The sequence below is a fragment of the Heterodontus francisci genome, chromosome 27, assembly GCF_036365525.1.
Source record: "Heterodontus francisci isolate sHetFra1 chromosome 27, sHetFra1.hap1, whole genome shotgun sequence".
Lineage (NCBI taxonomy): Eukaryota > Metazoa > Chordata > Chondrichthyes > Heterodontiformes > Heterodontidae > Heterodontus > Heterodontus francisci.
This window is the reverse complement of record NC_090397.1, coordinates 66,489,781-66,504,581: the sequence shown is the minus strand read 5'-3', so window position 1 is coordinate 66,504,581 and position 14,801 is coordinate 66,489,781. Positions and strand designations below refer to the sequence as shown.

Sequence of the window (14,801 nt, the reverse complement as noted above, 5' to 3'; positions counted from 1 at the left end):
AATCTACATGTACCCCACAATGCCAACTGACCCACTCATGATGATCGCCAGCGCTTCACATATTTCCTCTCTAGTCTCTCAGTATTTTTAACATCATCCATCCTTGGCAATTTATTCGTTTTGAGCCTGTTAGCCTTTCTAGAACTTTTATGTCATTTATTGATCTACTTCAGTAATCATTTCATGCATGCATATAAAGCAAAGTAACATTGGATGAAGTAGATTGGAGAGTTTCGCTGGACAAGGCCTGTAAAAAGCAGAGACCAAGTACTGGATTTACCGATTGTGCTTGTGATGCATCAGCCAGTCTCCTAGGGGTTAAAGTGGAGTGGGAAATTGGGCACAGCATTGGCAAGTACAGCAATCAATCTCAGCAGGAATGGTTTTCTGTTCTACATTATCCAACTCTCATTATTTTGTCTTTCCAAAGAATCTACAGCACAGAAACTGGCCAGTTGACCAGCTGGTTTATGCTGGTATTTATACACCAAACAAGCCTCCTCCCAATCTAATTAACTGCTTCCCATCCTACCCCCTAATAAAAAGAAAAAAAAAAACTACCCCCATATCCCTCTAACCCCTTTTTTTTTGGAGATACAGCACTGAAACAGGCCCTTCGGGCCACCGAGTCTGTGCCGACCATCAACCACCCATTTATACTAATCCTACACTAATCCCAGATTCCTACCACATCCCCACCTGTCCCTATATTTCCCTACCACCTACCTAAACTAGGGGCAATTTATAATGGCCAATTTACCTACCAACAAGTCTTTTGGCTTGTGGGAGGAAACCAGAGCACCCGGAGAAAACCCACGCAGACACAGGAAGAACTTGCAAACTCCACACAGGCAGTACCCAGAATTGAACCCAGGTCACTGGAGCTGTGAGGCTGCGGTGCTAACCACTGCGCCACTGTGCCGCCCTTCTCTCATGTATGCAGATTGCCTTTTAAGCAGGAGAACAGGCCAGAAACTGGCTGTGGCAGGCCCAAGACCTGTTGCATTGAAGCATAAACAGCTGTCGCTGTGTTGCCTGAAAAATGTTTTAAATTATAAAACAACATCTCAGTGTGTGAAATCAAACAGGCCAAAGTGGCTGTTTAATTTTTAAATCCCCACCCAACCTTAGTAATGTTTTATGTAGCGTGCACAGGCATTCCTTTTGTCCACTGTTGCTGGGACTTAAAATGATACCAATTAATTAGTTTGCATGGTATTTGAATTTGCCCTCCCATATTAGGGTAGAGATATTCGACTCCAACTGGTTTCCTGCACTTGTTACTTGTACTTAACCTAAAAATAAATTTGACCTGGTATCAAAATGATAATTTTTTTATTTTATTAATTTGTAAAATGAATTCATTATGAAGAGGTTTTGAAATTTTAAACAAGCAAATCCAACCACATTAGTTTATTTTGTGTAAATCTAAAAGACTAAATGAAAAATTACCTTGAACACCTCCAGTGGCAATGAAAAATTTTCAGCTTCAGATAGAGCCTTTTCAAGGGCATCTTTCCATTCAGTGTCACTTTTAAGAGCCTGGATTTCTGCAAAACAGCACACAAAGAGAATTTATATCAACAACCCACCATAGTCTACAATGTTTTCAAGCAATTTTAAATACATAAATTCACAGCTACTAAATTTATCACTTTTTTTTGTATTGCTCCAAGCTGACATATTTTTGAAACTACTATTGATTTCCAATTTTAGAATACCATTTTTGACTTTTTAAGCCTAAGATTGAGCAATTTTACTGAAACAAAGTTAAATTGCAATTGGGATTATTGAGCTCCAAGTTTGATCAATAAAATGAATCTCAATTTATACATATTGGAAGCTAAGGAAGTACAATCCAAAAGTCAGTAACACATGAAAGCAGATCCAGGTTAAACAGTACAAAACCAATTCTGATTATGAAATATTGTTTCACTCTTTGATTTGCTACTTTTAAGAAATGCAGCACATTTCTACATTTTTATATTTTTGTATTCAAATATTGAGTGACCAGAGCTCAATAAACCAGAAAAAAATGTCTCCATCTATAACAGTTATAAAGTTTTGTGCCCAAACAGCAGGTTCAAAGGTTTACCAGGTCCTATGAATGAAAGAAAAATGGAATAAATGCCAGCATTTTCAAAGCCCCTGTAATTATTTTAACTTAACTCCATCATCACTTTTCATAAACATAAAATTTCATTTAGTAACCCATAATCAATCCAAGACCACAGTGGTCATCAGTAATTTAAATGAAAAGGAATCAACCTAAAGCACAGTACATTAAAATCGAAAATGGACAAAACTCAATTGTATGGTTTTTTTATACTGAAATATTTATGTCAATGTATGTGATATGCAGATAAAACAAGAACTGAGCTTAGTTGCAAGATCTCGAAAAAAAACATTTTTCTTTACCTTCAGGATCACTAATATCCAAAATTTCAACCAATGTTACAACCCAGCAACAACTACACATTACGAAACCACTTTGCTTATTAGCCTCTGGAAAATTGATTCATAAAGAATAATGTTATGAGTATCACACCTTCAGAATTAGTTACAAAGTCTTTATAAACAAAAACGCAATGAAAATATTACTAATTGTATAGAATATGCAAACCTCTTCATAGGAAGCTTAAAAATTTCACTTTTAGTTTGTGTTTTCAATTAACTTAAACACTTTTTGATTGTTGTTCAAAAACATGTTTTTAGTTGCTAAATGGCCTACACCTCTAACTTCCACAACACATTTCCAAATGTTATTTTCTTTCTTTACTTCTCTCCAGTCAGGACATCAATACCCTTCTTGCCCCAATCAGCGCACACTTGCCAAGCTCCACATCCCAGTAAATTGACTGAAATCCTCATCTTTATCTTCAAATCCTTCTACAACATTGCCACAGCCTACTTCCACAATCTGCTACAATTATATATTGCACACATCTAGCTCCCGCCTCAATCAGTGATTCATTCTTTGTTTCCACCCCTCAATGATATGCATCCCTGTCCTCTAGAACTCCGCATAATTCTTCCATCTTGCAACCTCTTCTTCCATTCAAAACCCTGCTCTTCAACTATACTTTCAACCTCCATTCCGTTCTGTCCCAGTTTGGAATTATAGTAAAAAGCAGTTCTAAGCATTTAGACAAGAAATGCGATAAAAATGTAAACTGTTTCTTCTAGTTTTCCTCCTCATACAAAACTCTCCAGTCAAGTGGATTGAGCAGGCAACAAACTTTCATGTGGTTTTTATGAGATACAAATGAGTCCTCTTTGGAAACTTACCTATTTTCCTCCTTGTGGGAAAGTACTACTTTTTTTTTAATATTCCTTCATGGGATGTGAGCATCGCTGGCATTTATTGCCCATCTCTAATTTTCCTTGAGAAGGTCGTATTGAGCTGAAACGCTGCAGTCCATGTGGTGTAGGTACACCCACAGTGCTGTTAGGGAAGATGCCTACATGTAGCACCTCTCTCAACCCAGGCTGGAATGTTCCAGAAATGGAGCAGCAAACTGCACAGTATAGGTGTCACTCTGTCTGCTACAATAAAGTTGCAAACTTAAAATGTTCCATTCAAACACAACCTGAAAGCACTGCTCTGTCAATCTCACTAGGAATGTGTTCCAACAACAAATTTATGTGCACCTGGCTTGAATGCAATTACAAATAACCAACAAGAGCTATTTTCACTATCAGAAACCAATGGTAACATCAAACTGCTAAAATTAATTTAATCAATTAAATTTAATACATAACAGCCCACATTCCAAAAGAACAATATCGTCTAGCTATTTTGGAGTTAAAAAACCCGTTCTGAAAACTTAACATCACGATCCTGCACAATTGCCACTCACTGTGTTTTCAATTGCGCACTTTTTTTTTTAGGTGGCTGAGGCACGAATTAGTACATGAAAATTGGGGTCCTAGGAAGTACTGAGGATAGCAAGGGCATAAAAAATGTACTCTGGGTGAGGGACTACAATGTTCATCACCAAGAGTGGCACAGTAGCACCACGACTGACTGGGCTGGCCGAGTTCTAAAGGACAATAGCTGCTAGACTGGGTCTGCGGCAGGTGGTGAGGGAACCAACAAGAGGGAAAAAACTTCTTGGCCTTGTCCTCACCAATCCGCCTGTCGCAGATGCATCTGTCCATGACAGCATTGGCAGGAGTGACCACCTCACAGTCCTGGTGGAGACGAAGTCCCATCTTCACACTGAGGCCACCCACCATTGTGTTGCGTGGCACTACCGCCGTGGTAAAAGGGATAGATTTCGAACAGATTGAGCAACTCAAAACTGGGCATCCATGAGGCACTGTGGGCCATCAGCAGCAGCAGAATTGTATTCAATCATTATCTGTAACCTCATGGCCTGACATATCTCCCACTCTACCATTACCATCAAGCAGGGGACCAACCCTAGTTCATTGAAGAGTGTAGGAGGGCATGCCAGGAGCAGCACCAGACATACCTAAAAATGAGGTGTTAGGCTGGTAAAGCTACAACACAGGACTACTTGCATGCCAAACAGTGGAAGCAGCACGCGATAGACAGAGCTAAGCGATCCCACAACCAATAGATCAGAGCTAAGCTCTACAGTCCTGCCACATCCAGTCGTGAATGGTGGTGGACAATTAAACAACTGACAGGAGGAGGAGCCTCCACAAACATCCCCATCTCCAATAATGGGCGAGCCCAGCACATCAGTGCAAAAGACAAGGCTGAAGCAATTGCATCCATCTTCAGCCAGAAGTGCTGAGTAGAAGATACATCGCGGCCTCCTACTGAGGTCCCCAGCATCACAGATGCCAGTGTTCAGGCAATGAGTCATTCCACGAGATATCAAGAAATGGCTGAAGACACTGGATACTGCCAAGGCTATGGGCACTGACAACATTCCAGCAATAGTACTGAAGACTTGTGCTCCAGAACAAGCTGCGCCCCTAGCCAAGCTGCTCTAGTACAGCTACAACACTGGCATCTACCTGGCAATGTGGAAAATTGCCCAGGTATGTCCTGTACACAAAAAGCAGGACAAATCCAACCCAACCAATTACCGCCCTATCAGTCTACTCCCGATCATCAGCAAAGTGATGGAAGGGATCGTCGACAGCGCTATAAAGCGGGACTTGCACAACAATAACCTGCTCACTGATGCCCAGTTTGGGTTCCGTCAGGGCCACTCAGTTCCTGACCTCATTACAGCCTTGGTCCAGACATGGACAAAAGAGCTGAACTCCCGAGGTGAGGTGAGAGTTGACATCAAGGCAGCATTTGACCAGGTATGGCATCAAGGAGCCCTAGCAAAACTAGAGTCAATGGGAATCAAAGGGAAAACTCTCTGCTGGTTGGAGTCATACCTAGCGCAAAGGAAGATGGTTGTAGTTGTTGGAGGTCAATCATCTCAGTCCCAGGACATCACTGCAGGAGTTCCTCAGGGTCGTGTCCTAGGCCCAAACATCTTCAACTGCTTCATCAATGACCTTCCTTCCATCATAAGGTCAGAAGTGGAGATGTTCGCTGATGATTGCACAATGTTCAGCACCATTCGCGACTCCTCAGATACTGAAGCAGCCCAAGTCCATATGCAGCAAACCTGGATAACATCCAGGCTTGGGCTGATAAGTGGCAAGTAGCATTCGCGCCACACAAGTGCGAGGCAATGACCATCTCCAACGAGAGAGAATCTAACCATCTCCCCTTGATTTTCAACATTACCATCACTGAATCCCCCACTATCAACATCCTGAGGGGTCACCATTGCCCAGAAACTGAACTGGACCAGCCACAAATACTGTGGCTACAAGAGCAGATCAGAGGCTGGGAATTCTGCGGCGAGTAACTCACCTCTTGTCTCCCCAGTGCCTGTCCACCATCTACAAGGCACAAGTCAGGAGTGTGATGGAATACTCTCCACTTGCCTGGATGGATGCAGCTCCAACTCAAGAAGCTCAACATCATCCAGGACAAAGCAGCCCACTTGACTGGCACCCCATCCACCACCTTCAACATTCACTCCCTCCACCACCGACACACAGTGGCAGCAGTGTGTACCACATACAAGATGCACTGCAGCAACTCACCAAGGCTCCTTCGACAGCACCTTCCAAACCCACAACATCTACCACCTAGAAGGACAAGGGCAGCAGATGCATGGGAACACTACCACCTGCAAGTTCCCCTCCAAGCCACATACCATCATGACTCGGAACGAAATCACTGTTCCTTCACATGGGTCAAATTTTTTAAAATTCTTACCTGGGATGTGGGTGTTGCTGGCTAGGCCAGCATTTATTGCTCATCCCTAATTGCCCTTGAGAAGGTGGTGATGAACTGCCTTCTTGAACCACTGCAGTCCATGTGGGGTAGGTACACCTACAGTGCTGTCGTTAGGAAGGGAGTTCCAGGATTTTCACCCGCCTCAGAGTCCTTCCAGGATGCTTCAGGGGACATCTTCCACGTCTCCCATCCTGAGGTCCACATCTGCATCAAGCAGATCACTATTATCCTATTTGCCACAGCCAACTAATACATTACCTCTCCTATAGATACCAAGGCCTGAATTTTGGAAGCTCGCCACCAAAGGCATGGTACACTTGTGAGTTGTGCGCCTCTGAGCCGCTGCGATATCTCACGCGGCGGCTCATTTATATAGAGGGGGTGGAATGCCCGCCCCCAGTCACGTAGAGGACATGGCGCTCTGTTCCTGGCAATGGCACCCAGCACCACTGCACAGGGGCCGGTGCCATTTTTAAAGGGCTTTTGGCCCTTCAAACTCACTAAAACCTTTAAAATGACAGCATGCTGAAAAATAAAGATAGACATTTAATCACATTCTCAATTCCCTCTCCCACACCCGCAATGAGTAACAAATATGTAAATTGCCCTCTCCCCCAGAATAAAAATTTTTCAGGTCTCGAAATTTCCCCTCCGAACTTCATTACTTTTGACCCTCAACCCCTTCCCACCATCCCCGCAAGCAATAGGAAGAGTTTTTCCCCGCTCATCCCCACCCTGAAAACTTCACTCCTCCCCCCTCCCCAACAGTGTTCTGCCTCGAATCTGAAGATACGAAGGCGCGGGACTTCCGACAACCGGCCAGAATATCGGCATGGGACAGCTGTCGTGGAAAGATAGGTAATTATTCAGTGATTAACAGATTTTAATACTGAAATTAAGGTTCCGTTGCCTAGCGGTGGGGTAGGCGCTTCCCCAAGACTTCGCTGCCGCCGATAAAATGGGGCGGGGCCTTCCTGGCGTCGGGGCTTGTGGCAGGCCTCTTCCGAAGGTATTTTCTGACGTTGGGGGGCTGGTAAAATTTAGGCCTAGCAGTCAAAATTAGAGCACTCTAAAATTTGCAGCATGGCTGATTCCCCTTGTGTCCAGGGTGGGAGGTCATAGGCTGCACTTATGTAGCCATCAAGGCACCAGAAAACAATCCAGCAGTCTTTGTCACCAGAAGAGCTACCACATCATTAAATGGCACAACGTAGAGACTCCATTGTGAAGATGCCTAATCCATGAATTCAGCCAAGCTGACAGTCTATAAGACATGCCCATATTCTTAGCCCATTTTTAGCTCGATTATTTAGGTGATGAACTGCACAAAAGACAAAGAAGCAAAACAGTAACTTCCAAATGAACACAGATGTTCTAATATAATGGTTAGAAGTTAAACAATTCAAGCAAACTACTCAGATATTCAAAGCAACTGAAATGTTGTTTAAAATACCCAAATAAAGTGAAACTTTTAATCATTAATGTAACTTAACAGAATCCACACCACTATAAAAGGATAAGTCAAGTTATTAACATTTGAATGGTATAAGCAGCGTAGATAAGCAATTCATATTTACGCAGGACAACAATATAGTACGCAGGACAATACATACTGTACAGTATCATCAGTCCTCTAGTGCGCTCCCTTCAAGACCACAGATCTCCCTGAAGCTTCCACTGACACTCCCTTTCAATTTGTTCATCATTTACAATCACTATCAAAAATAGTTGATATATCGTAATAAACAGAAAAAAATAAATCTTACCTAACAGCTATATCTGCAGTACTCCTTTTCTTTGTACATACGAACATACGAATTAGGAGCAGGGGTAGAACACTCGGCCCCTCGAGCCTGCTCCACCATTCAATAAGATCAAGTCTGATCTGATTGTAACCTCGACTCCACATTCCCAGCTACCCCTAATAAACTTTCACACTCTTGCTTATGAAGAATCTATCTACCTCTGCGTTAAAAATATTTAAAGGCTCTGCTTCCACTGCCTTTTGAGGAAGAGAGTTCCAAAGACTCACAACCCTGAGAGAAAATAAATTCTCCTTATCTCTGTCTAAAATGGGCGACCCCTTATTTTTAAATAGTGGCTCCTAGTTCTAGATTCTCCCACAAGGGAAAATATCCTTTCCACATCCACCATGTCAAGAATCCACAGGATCTTATATGTTTCAATCAAGTCGCCTCTTACTTTCCTAAACTCCAGTGGATACAAGCCTAGCCTGTCCAACCTTTCCTCATAAGACAACCCGCCCATTCCAAATATTAGTCATAGAGTCATAGAGTTTTACAGCACAGAAACAGGCACTTCGGCCCATCGTGTCTGTGCCGGCCATCCAGCACCCGCCCTAACTAATCCTATTTCCCCGCACTTGGCCCATAGCCTTGTATGTTATGGCGTTTCAAGTGCTCATCTAAATACTTCTTGAATGTCGTGAGTGTTCCTGCCTCTACCACCCCTTCAGGCAGTGTGTTCCAGATTCCAACCATCCTCTGGGTGAAAAACATCTTCCTCAACTCTCCTCTAAACCTCCTGCCCCTTACCTTAAATCTATGCCCCCTAGTTATTGACCTCTCTGCTAAGGGAAAAAGTTTCTTCCTATCTATCCTATCAATGCCCCTCATAATTTTGTATACCTCAATCAGGTCCCCCCTCAGCCTTCTCCGCTCCAAGGAAAACAACCCTCGCCTATCCAGTCTCTCTTCATAACTGAAATGCTCTAGCCCAGGCAACATCCTGGTGAATCTCCTCTGCACCCTCTCCACTGCAATCACATCCTTCCTATAGTGTGGTGACCAGAACTGTACACAGTACTCCAGCTGTGGTCTAACCAGAGTTTTATACAGCTCCATCATAACCTCCCTGCTCTTATATTCTATGCCTCGGCTAATAACGGCAAGTATCCCATATACCTTCCTTACCACCTTATCTACCTGTGCTGCTGCCTTCAGTGATCTATGGACAAGCACCCCAAGGTCCCTCTGACCCTCTGTACTCCCTAGGGTCCTACCATCCATAAGTCTAGTAAACCTTCTCTGAACTGCTTCCAACGCATTTACATCCTTCCTTAAATAAGGAAACCAATACTGTACACTGTACTCCACATGTGGTCTCACCAATGCCCTGTATAACTGAAGCATAATCTAACTTCTTTTGTATTCAATTCCCCTTGCAATAAATGACAACATTCTATTAGCTTTCCTAATTACTTGCTGAACCTGCATACTAACCTTTTGTGTTTCATGCACTAGGACACTTTGATCCCCCTGTATTTCAGAGCTCTGCAATCTCTCACCATTCAGATAATATGCTTCTTTTTTATTCTTCCTACCAAAATGGACAATTTCACACTTTCCCACATTATACTCGATTTGCCAGATCTTTCCTCACTCACTTAACCTATCTATATCGCTTTGTACCCTCTTTATCTCCTCTTCATAACTTACTTTCCTATCTATCTTTATGTCATCAAAAAATTTAGCAACCGTATTTTTGGTCCCTTCATCCAAGTCATTTACATAAATTGTAAAAAGTTGAGGCCCCAGCACTGATCCCTGTGGCACATTACTTGAACATCTTGCCAACTAGAAAATGACCCATTTATGCCTACTCTCTGTTTCCTGTTAGCTAGCCAATCTTCTATCCATGCCAATATGTTGCCCCCTACACTATGTGCTTTTATTTTCTGCAATAACCTTTGATGTGGCACCTTATCAAATGTCTTCTGGAAATCTAAGTAAAGTACATCCACCAGTTCCTCATGTTACGTCTGCAAAGAACGCCAATAAATTGGTTAAACATGATTTCCTTTTCACAAAACCATGTTGACTCTGCCTGATTACCTTGAATTTTTCTAAATGTCCTCTGATAACGTCTTTAATAATAGCTTCTAACATTTTCCCTAAGACAGATGTTAAGCTAACTGGCCTGTAGTTTCCTGCTTTCTGTCTCCCTCCCTTTTTGAATAAAGGAGTTAAATTCGCTCTTTTCCAATCTAATAGAACCTTTCCTGAATCTAGAGAATTTTGGAAAATTAAAACCAACGCATCAACTATCTTACTAGCCACTTCTTTTAGGACCTATGATAAAGTCCATCAGGACCCGGGGACTTGTCAATACTAGTTTATCTTCCATGGCACTGCACACAGGCCGTCCAGGTTTAATCTAGCCTTCATGTGAAGAAGGGTTAGAAGCCAGTGAATAAGCAGGCCGAGGCATATAAAAGTTAAGATTCTTTATGATGATAGATATACAATATAAAATGTATGTATCCACTCCTCATTTCAAAATCATACATGCTGTTCTTATTTTTATACACTTTTATTTTATATTAGTTTTGGTTAAATAGCTCACAATGCTGCAATCTGCAGTTGAAGCAAGGAGCTGAGACCATGAAAAAGTGATGCTATAGTACCCTCACTGGTGGGAGATTGCAATTAGAGAGTGACAAATTTAAAGAAGCAACTTTTATTATAAATGTGAACATAGGAATTTATAAAGGAAAAGAAAACAGGAAAATTTGTAAACAGGAAACTTGCAGATGCAAGAATTTAAATAAATTAGTACTAATGATAAACAACTGTCTGAAGATTCCTCTCAAACAAATATTCAGGTTATATCTGACTTGCTGGAAAACAACACATAAAAAAAAAGAATTTACGTGCTGGCATGTAACATTGGTTTCCTCAATCAACTCCAAAATTGATGCACCCTATGTGAATTATTAGCTTATATGCAACAAATAAAAACATTATCAGCCTTTTTTTACATTTCATTCCATTCTAAATTGGAAGTTCAAGGCAAACAAACGGAGGCGAGTCAAGATTTAAAACAAGCATTTACATAAATCAGCTTCCTTAAATTAAATAATCTAAGTTCCTTCCAATGCAGATGCTTTCCACCTCAGACTTAAGACATTCAAAATTGTAAACAAATTCTCTTGTTTTAGGGCTAATCAATTTGCTACCACAATAAACTATTATTCCTCAGCATTCATAGTTGATCCCAACACAAAGGAATACCAGGACAGTTCATTTTAACGTTCTTCAGTTATCTCAGTTATTAAGAAATCAACTGATTTTTTTTAGAAAGAGCAATTTTCAAATGAGCAGTAAGTTTAATGATTGAGATAAAAGATGATTTTGAACTTCAAACTGTGCTAAAATCATAATTATTTTAACATGAAGCATGTATTCGATTTTGAAATCAATTATAGCCTAGCAGGCACAAAAATGCTTGCTGGCAAGGCAGAACTGTCTAGCAGAACTGGAATACCATGCAAAGCAATAATTATAAACTAAAACTTGAGATCTCACAAATTAATTAATCAAAAATAAGCAGATTAATTAAATGGCTTAGAGTTCTAAAGAAGATATTATGACTAAGGAATTTACAGCTAGTAATTCTGTATAATTTAGTTGATTTTCCTGATGGTAGTTGCCTCTTTTAATGTGGTTTTGTTTCTGAAAAACTTAAATATATAAGTTAACATCAATTTTTTTGCTACAAGGAACTCCAATCTTTCTAATAAAATGAATGGTTCGCAGAACAAAACAGAGAGATGCCATTAAACAAATGCTAATGGAAACTCTGCAACCTGTTATTTCTTGGTTGCAATTAATTTTGATATTTTGCCCCATTGAACAGGGAGGGGGAAAGATGGGAATTAATATTGTTCCATTGATTGACAGACAGAATGGAGAAAGCAAATACAAAAATTTCACTTGCAAATCATCGTGCATTCAATTGCATTGCAGGTGAATAATAAAGATTTTGATTCTGTCTCAATAATGCTACAAATGCAAATTATGTTTGTATATTTGAAGCTGCATGTTGAGCACTATCAAAATGCTCAATTACAGTAACAGTTCAAATTCATTACACTTTAAGTGTTGTAGAACCCAAAATGTGTAAACATATGCTTAAGCCATAATTTAAATATATTACTAATCTTTTCAAATTTTGGTTTTCTTTGCTCAAATTTCACTATATATTTAAACAAATGGAGGCCAGTTATATTTAAAGATAAAATTTACCAGTTTCAGGGTGAATTACTGGAAGTGGAAATATTATGACACTGTATTATAGTGAAAAGATAGAAAGAAAGACTTGCATTTATATAGGGTCTTTCACAACCTCAGGATGTCCCAAAGCACTTTACAGCCCAATGAAGTACTTTTGAAATGTAGTCACTGTTGTAATGTAGGAAACTCAGCATCCAGCTTGTGCACAGCAAACTCCCTCAAACAGCAATGTGACAATGACCTGTTTTTTGTGATGTTGCTTGATGGATAAATATTGGCTAGGGATAACTCCCTGCGTTTCTTTGAAATAGTGCTAGGTGATCTTTAACGATCACCTGAGATGGGACCTCGGTTTAACACCTCATCCGAAAGATGGCATCTCCGACAGGAGGTGTCAGCCTTGATTTTTGTGCTCAAGTCCTGAAGTGGAACTTGAACTCACAACCTTCTGACTCAGTGACAAGAGTGATACCAACTAAGCCAGCATGGTAGGTGAGAATGAAGCTCCATCTCAACTGTCAGTTACGCTCTTGCCTCTGAGTTAGACTACTGTGAGTGCAAGGCACATTCGAGGGTTGAACCACATAATCAAGGTTGACTGAGGGAATGCTGCATTGTCAGAAATGCTTTCTATCGGATGAGATATTAAATAAAGCTCCCATTTGCTTGTTCATGTGGATGCAAGAGATCCCCAAATATTTTTCAAGAACAGCTGAGTTCAACGATGCTCTGGCCAAAACCCCCTCTCAACCAACACCACCATAAACAAATTTATCACGTATTCATCGGGTTTGTTCTGCAGAACTTTGCTGTATAAAGAACTGGCTGCTTCAGTTCTTTACATAACTGCAAATGTATTTTCAAAAATATTTATTGAACTTTTCAAGCATTTTGGCATGTATGAAGATATGGTAAAGTGTTAGATAAACGCAAGTTTCTTCCGCCATTCAATACAATCATGGCCAATCTTGGGTTTCAATTCCACTTTCCTGCCCGCTCCCCATATCCCTTGATTCCCTGCAATGACAGTCACCTGCCCAAGATCGTGTTGTATGGAGAGCTGACCACTGGTAAAAGGAACAGAGGGGCCCCATGCAAACAGTTCAAGGACTCCCTGAAGAAGTCCTTCTCTGTGTGTCACATCGACCATCGCCAGTGGGAAGCGCAGGCCATAGATCGTGATGCCTGGAGATGCTACATCGGGAGTGCTACAGACACCTTTGAGACTGAGCCAAGAACCAGCATGAAAGAGAAAAGGAGGAGAAGGATAGATCCAATTGCCCCAGCAGCAACCACACCTTCACTTGCACCCACTGTGGGAGAATCTGCCGGTCATTGATAGGCCTGACTAGCCACCAGCGTGCCTGCAACCTTCCTAAAATCTTCATCCGTGAAGAAATGCCAAGAGAGAGTGATAGTGGACAAGGGAGAGAGCAGGGTACAGGGGTTGAGCAGATATTTCAAAGGGGAGGAGGTGGTAGAGGTAGTAATGGAGTGAAGGGAGGGTCGGATAGGGAAAAGGGAGTAGAAAAATGAAGTGGTCTACGAAGCATGAGCAATTGGAAGAGGGGATGGGAACGAAGCTGCTAATGGCCACATTTTCCAAATCCCCCACCCATGAAGCAAAGCCTTCAGTTGGGCTCGTCGTCCTGCTGCACCACAACCCAAAAGGAAAGAAAACGACAAAAAAAAGAAGCAAAAAGAATGAGGGGTGAAAAGCAGATAGAAGAAAAGAGGCAGATAAATAGCTGCATGAAGACAACAGACACAGGTAAGTGTGACTATATTCTCCCATGTACCCTATACAATGCCACAGAAGACTAACTAGCAGACATAAAAAGTGTACAAATCAGATTTTCCCTTTAAAAGGAAAATGCTACAAGGACCCTTGCTCCAACTCCCTTTGATACTAGACACAATTTTATGTTAGATACTAAAGCACCTGTATATACCCTTCTTACTACGTAACTGACAAATGAGGAATGTCACCAAACTCAGGAGTCGTGTTAGTGCCTACCCATGTTCTCAACCAGGATTGGAGTCCAGGCAATGTGGAACAACCATTCTGTTACTAATCCATTCATGCACTTTCCTTAAAAAATATATCACGATTTTTGGTACTGTTTTCTTTGAATGATCAGAAAAGGGGCAGAAATTTCACAGCTATTACAATTTCCATGGGATTTATATAGCACAATACATTAGTAGAATCAATATGCAGGGTTCTGATTGATTAGTGTATACAAATGTCCTTTGAAAAATTGCTACTTTGCAGTATAATTTTTGATTTGAATGACTTATGTGCTTGGCAATTTGCAACATCTACCTTTAGTTTAATACAATCTCAAATTGTTAATAGAATCTAAAGAGAATGGTTAATCAAATCCATTAACTGCAAATCAGATTTCAATTAAGTACAATTGTATTTCCATTTACATCAAATAATTTTGTGCCTCTAGTTATTGCAATATCCATGATCC

General features: G+C 40.9%; 1 protein-coding gene across 7 annotated transcripts in view; it reads right to left on the bottom strand.

Moving 5' to 3' along the window:
* sfmbt2 (Scm like with four mbt domains 2) overlaps positions 1 to 14,801 on the bottom strand; it is a 225,592-nt gene that overhangs the window by 119,467 nt on the left and 91,324 nt on the right. For all 7 annotated transcript variants that reach the window (XM_068059522.1, XM_068059517.1, XM_068059520.1 and 4 more), the window contains one exon: positions 1,453 to 1,550. In XM_068059522.1, the coding sequence (XP_067915623.1) occupies positions 1,453 to 1,550 (98 nt within the window). The remainder of the gene's footprint in view (positions 1 to 1,452; positions 1,551 to 14,801) is intronic.